Source organism: Phocoena phocoena, chromosome 13 (genome assembly GCF_963924675.1).
Source record: "Phocoena phocoena chromosome 13, mPhoPho1.1, whole genome shotgun sequence".
In the NCBI taxonomy this organism is placed as follows: Eukaryota; Metazoa; Chordata; class Mammalia; order Artiodactyla; family Phocoenidae; genus Phocoena; species Phocoena phocoena.
In genome coordinates, this window is record NC_089231.1 from 87,312,707 (window position 1) to 87,329,596 (window position 16,890).

The 16,890-nt window shown below is 42.4% G+C and overlaps 1 protein-coding gene across 2 annotated transcripts in view; it reads left to right on the forward strand.

The window, feature by feature from the left end:
• GLT1D1 (glycosyltransferase 1 domain containing 1) overlaps nucleotides 1-16,890 on the forward strand; it is an 89,845-nt gene that overhangs the window by 24,229 nt on the left and 48,726 nt on the right. Inside the window, exons 4-5 of one of the 2 annotated variants that reach the window (XM_065890064.1) lie at nucleotides 4,439-4,490; nucleotides 15,072-15,108. In XM_065890064.1, the coding sequence (XP_065746136.1) occupies nucleotides 4,439-4,490; nucleotides 15,072-15,108 (89 nt within the window). The remainder of the gene's footprint in view (nucleotides 1-4,438; nucleotides 4,491-15,071; nucleotides 15,109-16,890) is intronic. The other variant, XM_065890065.1, reaches the window with a different exon arrangement.

Here is a 16,890-nt window from a genome sequence, read left to right on the forward strand (position 1 = left end):
AACAAAGCATTGAACTTGTCTAGCTTTATAACAAGTGTTTCATTTAAATAGTTACATTTTCCCTATAAGGTATACTTTTCAACTTTTTTAGCATTGACAACTTTTCCTGTATGGTATAGTATGCGAACTTATTTTAGCATCCGCTTTTTGGCTTATGAATATTATAGTATGTATTTGGTAGTTATAAACACCAAAATTAAATAAGGAGTATTTGAGATTTGTGGAAATTGTTTAGTGAAGTCTTATCCAGGTGCATATTAGAAAAACTTAACATTGTTTTCACTTTAACTTCACATTAGCAAATGAGCAAAAGAGAGTTTGTATGAAATGAATTGCCTCACAAATGCTCTCCCGATTACGGAATCAGTGGCACGTGAAGCTGCTGCTTTGTAGGTCAAAACTGGTTGAATGTTGGTAATTCCTTGTGGTTTTTCAGTGTTACTAAAGGTGTTTTTGACAAACAATTCTATGTCAACGTAAGTGTGTTTTGAAATGGCAGTGTTCAAGCAAAAGCGCAAAAGTGGTACTTTTATATTTTTCCTAAAAAATGTGTTATTTTATTTTTATGTTACCTTAAATAGTATTTTATTTTTTATTGAAGTATAGTAGATTTACAATATTGTGGTACTTTCTGCTGTACAGCAAAGTGATTTCGCTTTACATATATATATATATATATATATATATATACACTCTTTTTTAAATATTCTTTTCCATTATGGTTTATCTCAGGATATTGAGTATAGTTCCCTGTGCTGTACAGTAGGATCTTGTTGTTTATCCATTCTATATATAATAGTTTACATCTGCTGACCCCAACTTCCCACACCATCCCTCCCCCAACCCCCCTCCCCCTTAGCAACCACCAGTCTCTCCTCTACATCCGTGAGTCTGTTTCTGTTTCGTAGATAGGTTCGTTTGTGCCATATTTTAGATTCCACATACAAGTGATATCATATGATATTTGTCTTTCTCTGTCTGACTGACTTCACTTAGTATGATCATGTCTAGGTCCATCCATGTTGCTGCAAATGGCATTATTTCATTCTTTGTTGTGGCTGAGTAGTATTCCATTATATATATGAACCACATCTTCTTTATCCATTCCTCTGTCGATGGACACTTAGGTTGTTTCCATGTCTTGGCTTTTGCAAATGGTAGAAATGTGTTATTTTAAATATCTTTATCTTCCAAGGATCTTTGGGCTAGAAACTCTCTTAAAAGGTTATCTGTTAGGTGGGTGTAAAGCCAGGCTCCCTGTTCCTATATGAGGAGCCAGAAGAAAGACCGTGTTATCTGTGGCCCTGGAATAAGTGGCCTGTCTTTCAAGTTAGCTCCAGTTCACCCCTCTGACTCCGAAAACATTTTCACATGCACCTTTGAGGAGAACCTTCCCAAGACTCTCATCCTTCCCTGCCATCTTAAACTGATGCTGTAGCTCCTACTGATGCCTCATCTTGGGTTCTGAAATGAGCAGGACGTGATGGTGGGGACGGTCACATGGGTGGGGGACAGTCACAGTCAGCCGCCGGGCTGCTGTGCACACAGAGTCCGCTCCGCACACCTGGGACATTTTCCTGCTCTTTTCTCCCCCTCGCCAGCCATCCCTCCCCCTCACCTGCTTCCTGTTGGAATTTAAGGAGAACTGTTCCTTCTCTTACTTATACACGTATACAGGCAGCAGGTATTTTTGCCCGTCTCCTGGGTGCCAGACACTCCAGGGGCTTGGGAGGTGGCCATGAACAGAGCAGCATTCCAGCCCATGTGGAGCTGACATTCTCACCGAAAAGTAGAGCATCACGCTTGCCAGATGAGTGGCTGTTCATAAACGCCGTTATGGGGTAATTGCTTGGTCTTTGTGTTATTGACCTTATTCTTTGTTCGATGGCTGTTCTTGCTTTTGGTGTCTTTTTTTTTTTTCTGAAAGTTTTAGGCTGTCAAATAATTTGTTCACTGGCCACGTGGGGCACCCTAATGTTTTGCACAAGTCCCAGTAGTGGTGTTAGTACTAGTAGAAAATAATAATAGCAGATGTTTATCAGACGTTAAATGAATTAGGGACCAGGAACTGTGACAGGCAATTTACATGCATAGTTTGTTCTTTGTTTGATTCTTAAGTTTCTCTTTTTTTTTTTTTTTTTAAGTTTCTCATTTTTGCAGACTTCCACAAAGGAAGGCTTCTGCACTCTCCTTGCAGTTGCTATTCAGTTGCTTTTCTCTCCTTTTTATCCTCGTTTCTTGGAGTAAAGTTGATGCCCTCAGAATACAGTTTATTTGTGTTTCTTGCCAATGTTCGGGGGACGTGGAGAGCATCTCATAAGTGATGCCAGTAGTCCGATCCCTGCTGGACTCAGATGCAAGGTCTGATGTGGTCTGGTCCTGCTTGCTCACGTTTATTCTACCCAAAGGGAAGGATTCCCTATTTCTCCCTTAAGTAAGAGGCATGCAATTGGCTGTGTCTGCGATTGGTGGCTGGTTTGGGGAGAGTGAGGAGAGGGAAGAAGGAAGGCTTGGAGAAGACACAGGCAGCGGGACGTGAGTTCCCCTTTCCAGGTCATGCCAGTGGGGAGGAATCATCTATTAACGGTTCTTTTTTTCTCTTTCTTTTTTTTTGGCCACGCCAGGTGCCGCTTGCGGGACCTTCGTTCCCCGACCAGGGATAGAAACCGGGTCCCGGCTGTGAAAGCTCTGAGTCCTAATCACTCAACCGCCAGGGAATTTCCTACTAATGGTTCTTGGTTGCAACAATTTTCTATTTCTACCACTCATACATTTGTTAATTGGAATTCTACTATAAGAAAGAGTTGTCTGTTTGACCCCATTTACTTATTCAGTTATTTAGTTACATCAACACGGACCCATGGCTATTTATTTTATTTGACTCTATGGGTTACCCATCACTCCTATTACTTATTTTGGTGCCCAGATCACCCCAGCCATGGCCATTGGAGATATTTTGAGTTGACTCCTGCATCCTCTTGACAAGCCCTTGCCATGTTTTGAGCGCTTTCTTACTTTCTGGCCCCAAAAGATATTCCTGGTTCATTCCACGTGTACCCAGTCCTGCTTCTGGAAACCGCCATTTCTCGATGAATGGGGACATTCAGTAAATCTTGAACACTTTTGCCTAGTTTTCCTTTGGCAAAGCCAGTGGACCGGATCACCTGCCCCTGAATGTTATCTAAGTTCCTTGCCTCTCTAGTGCATCTTGTTTTCTGTCTTTTTTTTGAAAATAAATTTATTTATTTTATTTTTGGCTGCGTTGGGTCTTCGTTGCAGCGCGTGGGTTTCTCATTGTGGAGGCTTCTCTCCTTGCAGGGCGTGGGCTCTAGGCTCACGGGCTTCAGTAGTTGTGGCACGTGGGCTCAGTAGTTGTGGCTCACGGGTTCTAGAGCGCAGGCTCAGTAGTTGTGACACACGGGCTTCGTTGATCTGCGGCATGTGGGATCTTCCTAGACCAGGGCTTGCACCCGTGTCCCCTGCATTAGCAGGTGGATTCTTTTTTTTTTTTTTTAACCATCTTTATTGGGGTATAATTGCTTTACAATGGTGTGTTAGTTTCTGCTTTATAACAAAGTGAATCAGCTATACATATACATATGTTCCCATATGTCTTCCCTCTTGCGTCTCCCTCCCTCCCACTCTCCCCATCCCACCCCTCCAGGCTGTCCCAAAGCCCCGAGCTAAAATCCCTGTGCCTTGCGGCTGCTTCCCCCTAGCTATCTACCCTACTACGTTTGTTAGTGTGTATATGTCCATGACTCTCTCTCGCCCTGTCAAAACTCACCCTTCCCCCTCCCCATATCCTCAAGTCCGTTCTCCAGTAGGTCTGCGCCTCTATTCCTGTCTTATCCCTAGGTTCTTCATGACATTTTTTCCCCTTAAATTCCATATATATGTGTTAGCATACGGTATTTGTCTTTTTCTTTCTGACTTACTTCACTCTGTATGACAGACTCTAGGTCTATCCATCTCATTACAAATAACTCAATTTCATTTCTTTTTAAGGCTGAGTAATATTCCATTGTGTATATGTGCCACATCTTCTTTATCCATTCATCCGATGATGGGCGCTTAGGTTCTTTCCATCTCCGGGCTATTGTAAATAGAGCTAGCAGGCGGATTCTTAACCACTGCACCACCAAGGAAGTCCCTCTGTTTTCTGTCTTTATCTCTGCTTCCCTCACCTTCCCTGAAGGAACAAGAAACATAGGAAGTTTTGAGCTTCATTTGTTCATTTTCTGCAGACAGAACTTTTTTTTTTGGATGTGAGTGGAGATGAAATCTACCAGCCAATGACCACGACTAATAAAGATTGATCGCACCGTAAATTCAGCTACTTACCTGCCACTCACAATTTGTTCCAAAGAGCTGTTTCACAGTTATGTTAATTAGATTCTGCCCTAATCATTTTCATTATTTTTGCTCACTTTCCTAGATTCGCTGTCGCTTTCACAGAGTCAATGAAGGAAACGGCACAAAGGCAGTGGGTACGTGTTCATTTCACGTTTTGATTTGGGTTACGCTGGCAAAGTTGTAGGATCAGAGAACAGAAACGCAGTTTTAGTAGAGCTGACATGGTTCCCATCGGCACCGCCCATGGTGGCCACAGCAGTGTGTTATGTTTCCCATATGTTGATGTTTTTTTATTTGGGTAGATACTCTTAGACCGTCACTGATTTTTTTTGTTGTTGTTCTTCTTGAATTGCAAAAATAGCCCAATAGCCAGCTCTTTTCTTTTTTGTTTTTTTGTTTTTTGCAAATCTCTCTCTTTTTAAAAATAATTATTTATTTATTTGGTTGTACTGGGTCTTAGTTGCGGCAGGCAGGCTCCTTAGTTGCGGCATGCATGTGGGATCTAGTTCCCTGACCAGGGATCGAACCCGGGCCACCTGCATTGGGAGTGCAGGGTCTTAACCACTGCGCCACCAGGGGAGTCCCCGCCAGATCTTTTCATGCTTTGTCTGTTTTCATTTTAGTGCTCAAATGGGATGATTTACGGACTGCACTGTAAATGCTGCAGCTTCCTTGTACACGTTGCGAGTAGCAATCCCTTAGGTGGCAGCTGGAGTTTCCTAGGCTGGACTCTTTATTTGAAGGGCTTTAATGAGTAGAGGGCTTTGTAGCTCTACAAGTTAATGCATTTATTGACTTTTAAACTTCATTATGACTTGGGGTGGGTGGGTGAAATGAGTGGGCGGGAATCTGAATCCTCCGTGGGGAGTTCTGTAGAGGACTTGTGGGGCTGGTGTCTGCAAAACTAAAGAAAAGGCCAGCTGAAAGGTTGCTTTCCTCCGGTGGATCGTAGGCACGATGCTCTTTTCTGAGATGGTGACCCCTGCAGTGCCCCTGGGCCACCAGCCTTGCTGGTCCTTGTGCTTTACCAGCAAACCGTTGTGCACAGCACTTAGGCCCTTGTCATCTGGAGGCATTATTCCTGTTGGTGGCATTTTATAGGCTGTCTTGAGCAAAGGCCCTGGTGCAACGTTGGGGTTGCAGACTGAACCAGCCATGTCTTAACACAATTTTTTATCTGAAGGACTGATAACCAAACTATGGTTACTCAGACTTGGGCATTTGGCAGTCATTTTCTTAAAAATGACTCAGTTGAGTGAGTCACTTCAAGAAAAACAACGGGCAGTATCTGTTGCCAATGATATCATTTAAATTTTAAAGCAAAAATTAGAATCTGGTAAGCCACCAGGAAGTGGACGGCTTCCCCTTACATCCTTCCCTGATGAGATCAGTGGTTGTGTTAACAAATGTGAATTTTTTTTTTTTTTTGGATGCTGTGTAATGAAATGGTTCAACATTTGCGAGATCTGTGTCACTCAGTGAACCAATATTTTTCAAATGACTAATACGTGGCATCACAGAATCATGCATAGATAACACATCCATCAAAGTGCAAGATAGACCTATGATTCGAATATATCAGGGTATGATATAATTTCAGGTTCCATATTGCAACTAACCTTTAAGAAGCTACCATTTGTTGCGTTTTGGTGTCATGTCCAAGAGTAATACCTGTAATGATCTGAAAAGGCTCCTTAAAGGCCCATATTAAAATATTCCTCCCCTTTCCAACTACCTATCAGCAAGAAGCAGGATTTGCTTTATACACTTCAGCCAGAGAAACATATGGAAACAGATTGAATAGAGCAGCAGATATGAGACTCCAACTGCCTTCTGTTAAGCCAGACATAAAAGAAAGCTTTTCCCTGCTGAAGCAAGTTTATCCTCCATGATTTCCCCCCCTTTCCCTAACTTCTCAGTTTTAAATGTCACCTTTGTCTGTAAAACCTGTGGCCCTCCAAAACTGGTACAGATGTGTTCACTGCTGTATCAGTTATTTTTGCTACATAACAAATCACCTCAAACATAGTGCCTTAAGACAGCCATTTCTCATTTATGCTTTGTGTTGTCTGGGCACTTCTGGCCGGGGTCAGCTCAGTGGGGCTGGGTAGTCCAGCATGGCTTTGCTTACGTGCTGGGGCCTCGGCTGGGATGGCTGGGACAGTTGGTGTCTCTCTCCGTGTGGTCTGTCGCCCTTTATTAGGCTCAGCGGCAGGAGAGAGCAGGCACCAGTGCGTGAGCAGGCTGCAAGCTTCTGCCTGTGTGCTGTTTGCTACTGTCTGTGGGCCAGAGCAAGTCAAGCACGGAGCTATAGCCTCTTGCTCCTTATGGGGCGATCTTCAGGGTGGCCTTAAAAAGCAGGGGTGCAGGGAGGGAGCCACTGATTAGGTCCATTTTAATAATCCGCCGCACTTAGTGCTTATCCCTTGAGATTGTAACACCTATTTATTGATTGATTGATTGATTTTTGGCTGCATTGGGTCTTCACTGCTGCACACGGGCTTTCTCTAGTTGTGGCAAGCGGGGGCTGCTCTTCGTTGCGGTGCGCGGGCTTCTCATTGCGGTGGCTTCTCTTGTTGTGGAGCACGGGCTCTAGGCGCGCGGGATTCAGTAGTTGCAGCACGTGGGCTCAGTGGTTGTGGCTCGCGGGCTCTAGAGCATGGGCTCTAGAGCGCAGGCTCAGTAGTTGTGGCGCACGGGCTTAGTTGCTCCGCAGCATGTGGGATCTTCCCGGACCAGGGCTTGAACCTGTGTCCCCTGCATTGGCAGGCAGATTCTTAACCACTGCGCCACCAGGGAAGCCTGGGATTAACTTTTCGATGTAATGATGAGAAAACTGCGTTAAATGCATAGACCAGTTACGTTTTGGGCAGGCTTGCTGGCAGTGGTGAGAATATCCAGCAGTGTCCTGTCAAAAGATCTTTTTTCTTTTTTTTTTTTTTTGTCTGCGCCGCGCAGCAGGTGGGATTTTAGTTCCCCGACCAGGGATTGAACCTGGGCCCTCAGCAGTGAGAGCGCAGAGTCCTAACCACTGACTGCCGGGGAACTCCTGGAAGGATCATCTTACATGTCAAGATTAAGTTGACCATTTGCCTGTCACCCAGGAGGTCAGCCACACCAAATCTACCCTCATCCTAGGTTAGCAGTCTTTGTTTTCAGACAGATGCTTTTCCAAATATAATAACAAGGCATTTGAAGAAAGAAATGGAGAAGTCGGCAAAAATTGTTTTGTCTTGGATGATGATGTCACAGGCAGCATCAAGAAAGCTCATAAAAGAAAGGATGAATTTGTTTTTATTGTTTAAAGTGGTGGAGGTTAGTTATTAAATTCGAATGTGAACCTGTTTTTTAATACCGCTTTAGTACTTCTTTTTTGGTGGATGATTTTTCAATAAAGTTCAGCTCAATACCTTTATCTGATTAGTTTTTGCAAATGAAAACCGTGTAGAAACAATATAAAGGTTCATTGTTCAGCCATATCTATGTCATGCTTTGAGATGGATTTTTGTGGAGAGACTACTGGTAGTTACGTGTTCGGAACAGTGATGCAGTTTTTGAGTAGTTAAGTTTCATGCTGCAGTATTGACCTGCCACCTTTTGTTTTTAATTTTCTCCTTCATTTTGGTGAGCAGGCTTGGCTCAGTCCAAACTTAGTTAACCCTACGTAATTATTATCAAACCAGAATCAAATTCCAATTATCCCAGATTAGAAAGATTTATGGTCTTTGCTTCTTACTGCTTTTGTGGTTTCATGTAGAGTCTGTATAGATAAATATAGTTTCGAGCATAAAATCCGGCCTAAAACTTGTTATTTTCTCAAACTTCATTTTTATAAAAACACAGGCTCAGTCTTGATGCCGGTACTGTTAATAGAAATACAATGCACCCTACAAAGATGAGCCATGGATGTAATTTACAATTTTCTGAGAGTCCCATTTTTAAAAGTAAGTGGAAACAAGGAAGATCAGTTTTAATAATCTGTTTTACTTAATCCACCTCCCCGAGTTAGCCAGCCTGCAAAGGATAAGGGTAAGGGTACTCTCCCCAAAACTGCCCTCACTTTTGACACCAAGGGCAAGTTCAGGGGGTCCCCATCACCACCCTCAAGTTTGAGAAATGGCTTGAAGGACTCAGAACTCACGACGAGTTACACTCGCTGTTACGGTTTATTACTGGGAAAGGATACAGACTAAGATCAGCCAAAGGAAGAGACGCAGGGGCTGACCCTCCATCGCCCTCTCCCTGGTGCAGTGAAGACATTTTACCCTCTGGCTGTTGCTCTATGACCATCTCAACCTCCCGTCACCGATCTGAGACATACGTACGGAGTTTTGCCAACCCGGGAAGCTCACTGCGTTTGGTGTCCAAAGTTTATCCTGGGGCTTCATCGCATAGACTTGATTGATTGATTGTTTGCACACAGGGTTGAATCCAGTCTTCAGGCAGATTGATACCACTTGGCCCAAAGTGCCCAATTTCCATCACATGGCTGGTCTTTCGGGCATGGCCAGCCCCTACCTAAGACCGTTAGCTGTGGCTGGCCTCACCCTAGAGAAATACATGCCCCTTAGGAATCACATAGATTATTTCCTAGAAGCCCAGGGCAAAAGCCAGACCACCTCTTGGCCAAGGCCAAGTTCCTAACTGCACACCTACTGTATCCAAGATCTTATCATTTCAATACATGAGCAACATAAAAATGACTAAGGTGCTATTTCACTTTTTTTTGGCACTCGGTCTTTGAAATTGAGTGTGCATTTTACTTTTAGGAGGCACATTTCCATCCAGACCAGCTCCGCTCCAAGGGCTCAATAACCTCACGTGCCCAGGGCTGCAGCATTGGACAGTGCAACATACCGCAGATATGCACGTGGGGAGCACCCTGTTTCAAGCTTTCCAAAACATATGCTCCGATCTGGTCGTGGAGACACAGTAACAGGAAGGAGCGAAGGGAGAGTATATTTTGCAAGCTGTGGGTTAATTTCAGCCCTCTGACAAAGCTAGGATGCTCCTTTGGAAACATTATTTTGGGACCAACTGTATAGCACAGGGAACTATCTCAATGTTTTGTAATAGCCTAAAAGGGAAAAGAATCTGGAAAAACAATAGATAGGTATGTATGTACACCTGAAAGTGACACAACGCTGCAAGTCAACTATACTTCAATTTTTTAAAAAAAAGGCACAATGAGGGGAAAAACAAAGAAACATTATTTTGGATGCTGTGTTGATGAGCACCCTTCTGCCTCTGGCTGACTTCACACAAATTAGTTTGATTGGAGTTCGATAAAGAGAGTTTTATTTTATCTCTTTTAATTTGAAGTGCCTTTGTTTGGGCCCGTTGTTGTTGTTTTTTTTTTTTGCAGTACACGGGCTTCTCACTGTTGTGGCCTCTCCCGTTGCGGAGCACAGGCTCCGGACGCGCAGGCTCAGCGGCCATGGCTCACGGGCCCAGCCGCTCCGCGGCATGTGAGATCTTCCCGGACCGGGGCACGAACCCGTGTCCCCTGCATTGGCAGGCGGACTCCCAACCACTGCACCACCAGGGAAGCCCCCAGGGGCTTTTTACTGGCATCCGCCTGCTACATAGTTAGTACTCGTTGTCCAAATTCAACATCGGCCGTGTTTTGGGACAGTGCTCCTCTGTCGGTCTGTGATACTATAACCTTGATTTGGTGTTTTTAGGAATTAGATTCACTGCACATGTCTAACTGTGATATATGCATTGTGCAAATTTAAAACTAGTCTAAATAGCATTTTGATTTCTTGCTACAGTGTGTAATAGACATTCAGAATACAAGTTTGGGCACTTCTAATTCTAGTCCGTGTTTAGAATACTTTCTCTAAATTCACCAGACTTTTACCAGAAAATGTAACTATTTCACCAATATAATTAAAAGCAAATTAGGTATCCACATATCTTAATTGAAGGCTTTTCTCTCTGCAGAAACAATGATTGTGGTTTAATTTGTCTCCACTGGGTTCAAAACCCCACAGGTCTGTGTAAAGTTTAACTGCACTGTTCACATGTTTTTTCTAAAAAAAAAAGTACTCAGCTAAGCGGACTTTCTCTAAATTCAAATATTTATTTATGAACTATTTTAAAAAATCTTGAGCATGAGTAAATACTGTTTGACACAGTTATCGAATTCAGAAAAAGCGGAGTGATAACCAACATGGCACGTGGATACACTTTGTTGAGGTTAGTGCTGAGCTACGCTTCCTGGTATTGTTACTTTTTAGTGATTTTTTTTTTAATTTGGAAATTTTGAGTCCCTGTCTTCTGGGGCCTAATTCATCTACGCTGCCTTGGCACTCCTTAAAAGTAACTTTCTGGAAGCAGTTAGGCAATACCTAAAGAGTAATTTTACTTTCACTGTGTACATATACTCATCACAATTCTTTTGGAAATTGAAATACAGAAAGCAAGACAGATCTCATTGGCTGTCACTTGCCCGTTCATGGCACAGGGGAGCTCAAAAGGCTGATGTAGGTGTTAGTTCTTTTCTAATCTGAATGAGCTGCCTCTCGCCTAATTGCTGAATTATGCTGTCCTTTGAATTACTGTTACTTCTTCTTCTTCTTGCACGGCCCATCGCTTTGTATTTGATCATCTCCAAAAATCACGTTGACAGCGCAGGAGCTACACAGACCACATCTTTTATTATAGTTTCTACTGTAATGTGAACTTAAAAACATTCACCCCTCTGTTTCATCTTTGGGAACCCTAGTTTGTATGCTGGCCCTCCCCACAAATATCCTGTAAGGGAAACTCCAGGGATTGGTCATATCTTAGGAAGCTAATCATTTTTAATAACTTCTATTAAGACTGGCTTCCCTCAGAGATTTCTTGATAGAACTGCACGTGTTCTTTGCATTTTTTTCCCCCATGTGAGATCCCTGGGAATGGAAAAGTTTTAAAGGAACTCAAAGGATGGAAAACTCATCAATTTCAGAGCATAGATTCTGAGTTAACCTTTCCCATGACCTGGGGCACAAGCTTTTGGGATGATCAGAAGCGTTGCTCTAATTCATCAGATTGCAGAGGCAGAGAACAGAAGGGGAAGCTTTTGAATAAAATCAGCAATGATTCCATGTTATTTGCTCCGTAGATTTAACTGTATTTTATTTTTTAATCTTCCTGGGAATTTTCTTGCTGGCATTCCTATTTCTTGAGTTGCTGGGCTAGATTATGTGTTACACATTCATCCTTTGATTTTGCCCAGGGTTGTTTTAGTTTCATCTTTATTTATAGCCTGTTTCACGTCAGATCCCATAAAACTGGATCGCAGTTCAGTTCTCAGACGTCCTCCCCATCTCATCTGTGGGTTTTTTCCTTTTCTTGAAAAATCTTTCCTTGTCTGGATTTTAGTGACAAGGTTGTCCCCCTCATTTTTATTTTGAACATTACTATTATTATTATTAACTTGCCACGCCACGTGGCTCGTGGGATCTTGGTTTCCCCGACCAGGGATTGAACCTGGGCCCTGGCAGTGAAAGCACTGAGTCTTAACCACTGGACCGCCAGGGAATTCCCTGAACATTATTTTCTTTCCTTACTTAAAAACAATTTCTAAGGGAAAAGAGAAGAGGGAGAAAAGAAGAGACCCGTGTCCCCTGAAAAATGCCCAATTTCTGTGTTTTGTGATGTATTTTGAAAGCTATACACTTACAGGCCATGATTTCTTCTAAGTAATTTGTAGCTGTTTTTAAATGACTTTTAACAAAGCCATCATCAGAAGTTGTAAAATAATATTTTTGTCACCTGTAGAGGATGAAATTGTGCATAGATTTTAAAAGTAATATTTATTGTGGTTTCCATTTGGTGGAAAGCTTAATTTCAGAAGGTTATATTAATAAAAGAATGGGAAATCTTTTTGTTGTTGCTGTCTGTCTGGTATTCCATTATAAAAAGGCATAACTGAGCATTTGGGTCTGTTACAAAGTCACATGTATTTATAGGGCACTGACATTTTATATTTAGTAGTGGGTCAAATTAAGTAATGTTTTCTCATAGACTTTAAAAATGGAGGAAAAAATGGAGAATCTTCCCTCTCCACCCTTCCTACACGCACGCACGCGCACACGCACACACACACACACACACACACACACACACACACACACACACGAGTCTTCTTTTTCATTTTATGCATCAATGAGCTGATCTTCCAAGGGAAATGATATATATAAGGACTTCGACTCGTGTTATTTCAAGGCAAGTGAAACAACAATAAATATTGAGCAAAGAAAGCTAATTTGTATTTAGAGCATTTTAATATAGAAAATGATTTTCAAAATCAATATAAGCTAATTGGCTTTTGCCAGATCGCTTTTCTTACAATGATTAAAAATAACTCAGATGCAGATTCCCTTTATACCGTCCCTCTATTTTCTTGATTTGCTCGGATAAGATCTTCAAATACCATTTATGACATGTTTTAAAAGTCTATATTGGACTTGATACTTACTTGTTTTGCGGGGGGAGTTCAATAGATTTGGGGGAAATAATCCTCAGAGATAGGTAAAATCAGCAGATAAACCCAGACATTTCCATATAGAGTCAACTTATTCTGTTTATAGAGTTGAGATGCCCTTTTAATTAATTAATTTTTGTTTGTGCCCAAAGGAACTTTCTTGAGAGGAGCATTTGGGGTTTACATATTTCTAATTGCATGGCACAGTTCTAATGAAAATATTAGTAAGGCTGTAATCTCCATTTTGCCTGACAGTCATGAATTGAATTTATATAGAATTATAGTGAATCTGTTTTTGTCAAACACTTGTATTACCTTGAAAGTTAAAATGCTATCCGGGTATATTTTTGACAGTGCTTCAGTATCCTTCTTATGGACATTTTCTGAGCCAATGTTGTAGGCTTAGGTCTGGTTAAAGAAGAGGCACTCTTAGCCTGCACTCCATTCCAATACAATTTTCTTCAGTTTTCTAGTGAAATTATAATTTAACAAAAAGGAATATTTTAGGGCTCTGAGCTAAACTCTGTTTTCAAATGGCTGCTATTAACCTTTTTTTTTCCATTAAGGTTAATATCATTTTTAACTAGTAGAGAAGAGATTTTTGAAGCTCTTTTTTTGCAGGCTTGCTATTTTAAGGGCGTTTTAAAAGGGGCTGCATCCTGCTATGTGGCGTATGGAGAGGATACTCAAGACTTTTCGAGGTCTCAGGTACCTCTGATGGATAAATATAAAATGTAATGCTAAGGTCAAAAGCAAAACCAAACCAAGACTTGTGTCTCTGTACCAACTTCCTTATTTTTTTTTTTGGCCGTGCCATGCACGGCATGTGGGATCTTAGTTCCCCGACCAGGGATCGAATCCGCACCCCCCTGCATTGGAAGCCTGGAGTCTTAACCACTGGACTGCCAGGGAAGTCCCTCTGTACCAACTTCCATTCAGCCGTCCTAGGATGGCCAGATGCTGCCTCTCCCAGAACCTTCCCATCCACCAGGCGGAGGGCAGGGTAACTCCCTCTTCTCCCCATTGATCGTCTGTCCCTTGTCAGGACTGCCTCACCTTTAGTTTGTTTCCCAAAACATAAAGCTGATTTGAGGATGAAGGTCAAAGTGGGTCAGCAGATCACATGCAATTCGCAGGATCCCGGTCACCTGGAGGACCACCGGAGCCCTTCACACACGTTTAGGTAGAGAGAGCACGAAGATGCAACTTCTGTGATGGCCACTCTTTACCTAGTTCAGTCGTTTCATGCATAGAGCTGATATTCAGGCCACATGGTAGAAAGATGCACCTTTTTAGACTTTATCACCAAAATGACCATATCTTTGATCATTTACGAGAAACAGCCCTCTGCACCTACTTGACCCTGCTGCCCTTTAAAGCGGATTTCTCACTCTGCTCCCGTAACATCCACCTTTGGGTCTAAACCTGATTTTAAAAATATCTATGTCACTGTTTCGAAACGAGCTTGAGAAATGGATTCTTTTTCTCTCTAGTAGTTTTGTGAAGTTCCGCCAGAAAACACCACCAGGGATAGCACGTATATATCTGGGGACACATATCTAAATCAGTCATGCAAGTGTCACGGTGTCCCTTGATGTCAAAGAGGCTTTTGGGGAGGTCCTTACAGGGTCCTTGAGACCAGTCCATTCACATCCTGGAAGAATCTGCCCCCTGGTGCCTGTTCTCTTGTTTCCCAACATACTGGGCACCCCTCCTCCATCCCCATCTCCATCTCCCCCTCCATCCCCATCTCCTCCTCTGTCTTCATCTTCTTCTCCTCCCCCCTCCCCCTCCTCCTTTCGTCTCCAAAGGTGGGGAGTGTACTCTCTCTATTCAAGGGTTTGTATCCACAGACCACATTTCCCAAAACGTCTGCCTTCAACCTCAGCTCCTGATATGCACCTGATGGGCTGTATCCCTGGCATGTTCTCTGTCAGAGCTTCATCACTTTTCTACTAACATAGTAACTATAAATTGGTAATATTGCGTTATGCCTGATTTAAGGGACCTCTTTGTACTTCTTCCCTTAGATAAGCTGTGTTTTTAATGGGCTAACCCCCATGAAAAGCAGAGGTGACTCTTTGCTCTGATACAGTAACGAGTCTGTGAGTGGCTGTGTAGATGATTCTTTGTGATGTTTTCCAAGAGCATATTTTTATGGCCTTCATTTTCTCTCTAAGCAGCAATGGGAATGGACTAGCAAACTTACTTTTTTTTCTTTCTCCCCTCTTTTCAAAAGCCACATGCCAAGGATAAGATCTATGTCCAGAGTCAAGGTAAGAAATTTTAAATATATGTATATTTGAAAAAAAATGAGTCTTTTATCTTGTAGAGATACCTACTGAAATGAAATAACATGATGTCTGGGATTTACTTGAAAATAGTAGAATGGGTACACTTTTATTAATTTTAACATTAAGATAAAAATAAGACTACTTTATAAAAGAATAATTTAAAATGTAGAAGAATGGATAAAGAAGATGTGGCACATATACACAGTGGAATATTACTCAGCCGCTAAAAAGAATGAAGTAATGCCATTTGCAGCAACATGGATGGACCTAGAGATTGTCATACTGAGTGAAGTCAGACAGAGAAAGAGAAATATCGTATGATATGTGGAATCTAAAAAGAAATTATACAAATGAACTTATTTACAAAGCAGAAACAGACTCACAGACTTAGAGAACGAACTTATGGTTACCAGAGGGGAAGGGTGGGAGCAAGGGATAGTTAGGGAGTTTGGGATTGACATGTACACACTGCTATATTTAAAATAGATAAACAACAAGGACCTACTGTATAGCACAGGGAGCTCTGCTCAATATTCTGTAACAACCTAAATGGGAAAAGAATTTGAAACAGAGTAGATACATGTATATGTAAAACTGAATCAGTTTGCTGTACACCTGAAACTGTCACTACATTGTTTTGTTTTTTAATAAATTGATTTATTTACTTACTTTTGGCTGCGTTGGGTCTTCGTTGCTACGTGCAGGCTTTCTCTAGTTGCAGCAAACGGGGGCTTCTCATTGCGGTGGCTTCTCTTGTTGCAGAGCACGGGCTCTAGGCACGTGGGCTCAGTAGTTGTGGCTTGCGGGCTCTAGAATGCAGGCTCAGTAGTTGTGGCGCACGGGCTTAGTTGCTCTGCGGCATGCGGGATCTTCCCGGACCAGGGCTCGAACCCGTGTCCCCTGCCTTGGCAGGTGATTCTTAACCACTGCACCACCAGGGAAGAACCACTGACCCGCAAAATAGAGATCAGGGAAACAGTAGCTCCAGAGAACATGTGGCTGATACTGAGTTTAGGTTTGAACCCGTGCTGAGCCCAGGGTCACGTGAACAAGTCCACCTTATAAACATCACGTTATCAAGGCTCTAGTGGTTTCAGGGATACTTTTAGCAGCAGAATCACTCATCAAATGAACTCTTTCTTGGAGCTCCCATTTAAAAAACGATGCACTGACTCAGTATGCGTAAAAGGGGTAAGTGTCAGGGCAGGCCTGGGCTTGGACCTTCCATTCCTCTGCCACAGCCCCTTGTTTATAGCCACGGAAGACGGTGCTGCAGGAAAAACATGGGCTTTGATGCAGCGCATGGGTTTGGACGCAGCCTCTGACACCTAACATTCTGTATCCCGATTAACCGCGATGAACCTCGGTTTCCAGCCGGATAAACTAGAGGACTCAACCTGCTAAACAGGGATTAAGGGTTTCCAGGACCGGGTGGAACACATCCACTCACAGTCTGTGCTGGGGCAGGCGTGGAGTGGACTTTACTACAGACTTTACTAACTGTAGTCTGTATTAGTCAGTGTGAATGGCCAGCTTACGAGTGCCTTGGAGAGGCGGTTCGACGACTTAATTTACATTCCATAAAATTTCACATCTTTTCTGCTCTCGAGATAATCTGTTAAATGTTGCCTCTGGATTTTTGAAATCTTAAAATGTTCGTTTTTTCAGAGAACTTTAAACTGAAAGCTGTCTGAAAAAGTGACACAGATAGCAGGAAATTATGTATGATTTAGAAGGTTGAGATGAGGAATTTTAAATACAGAC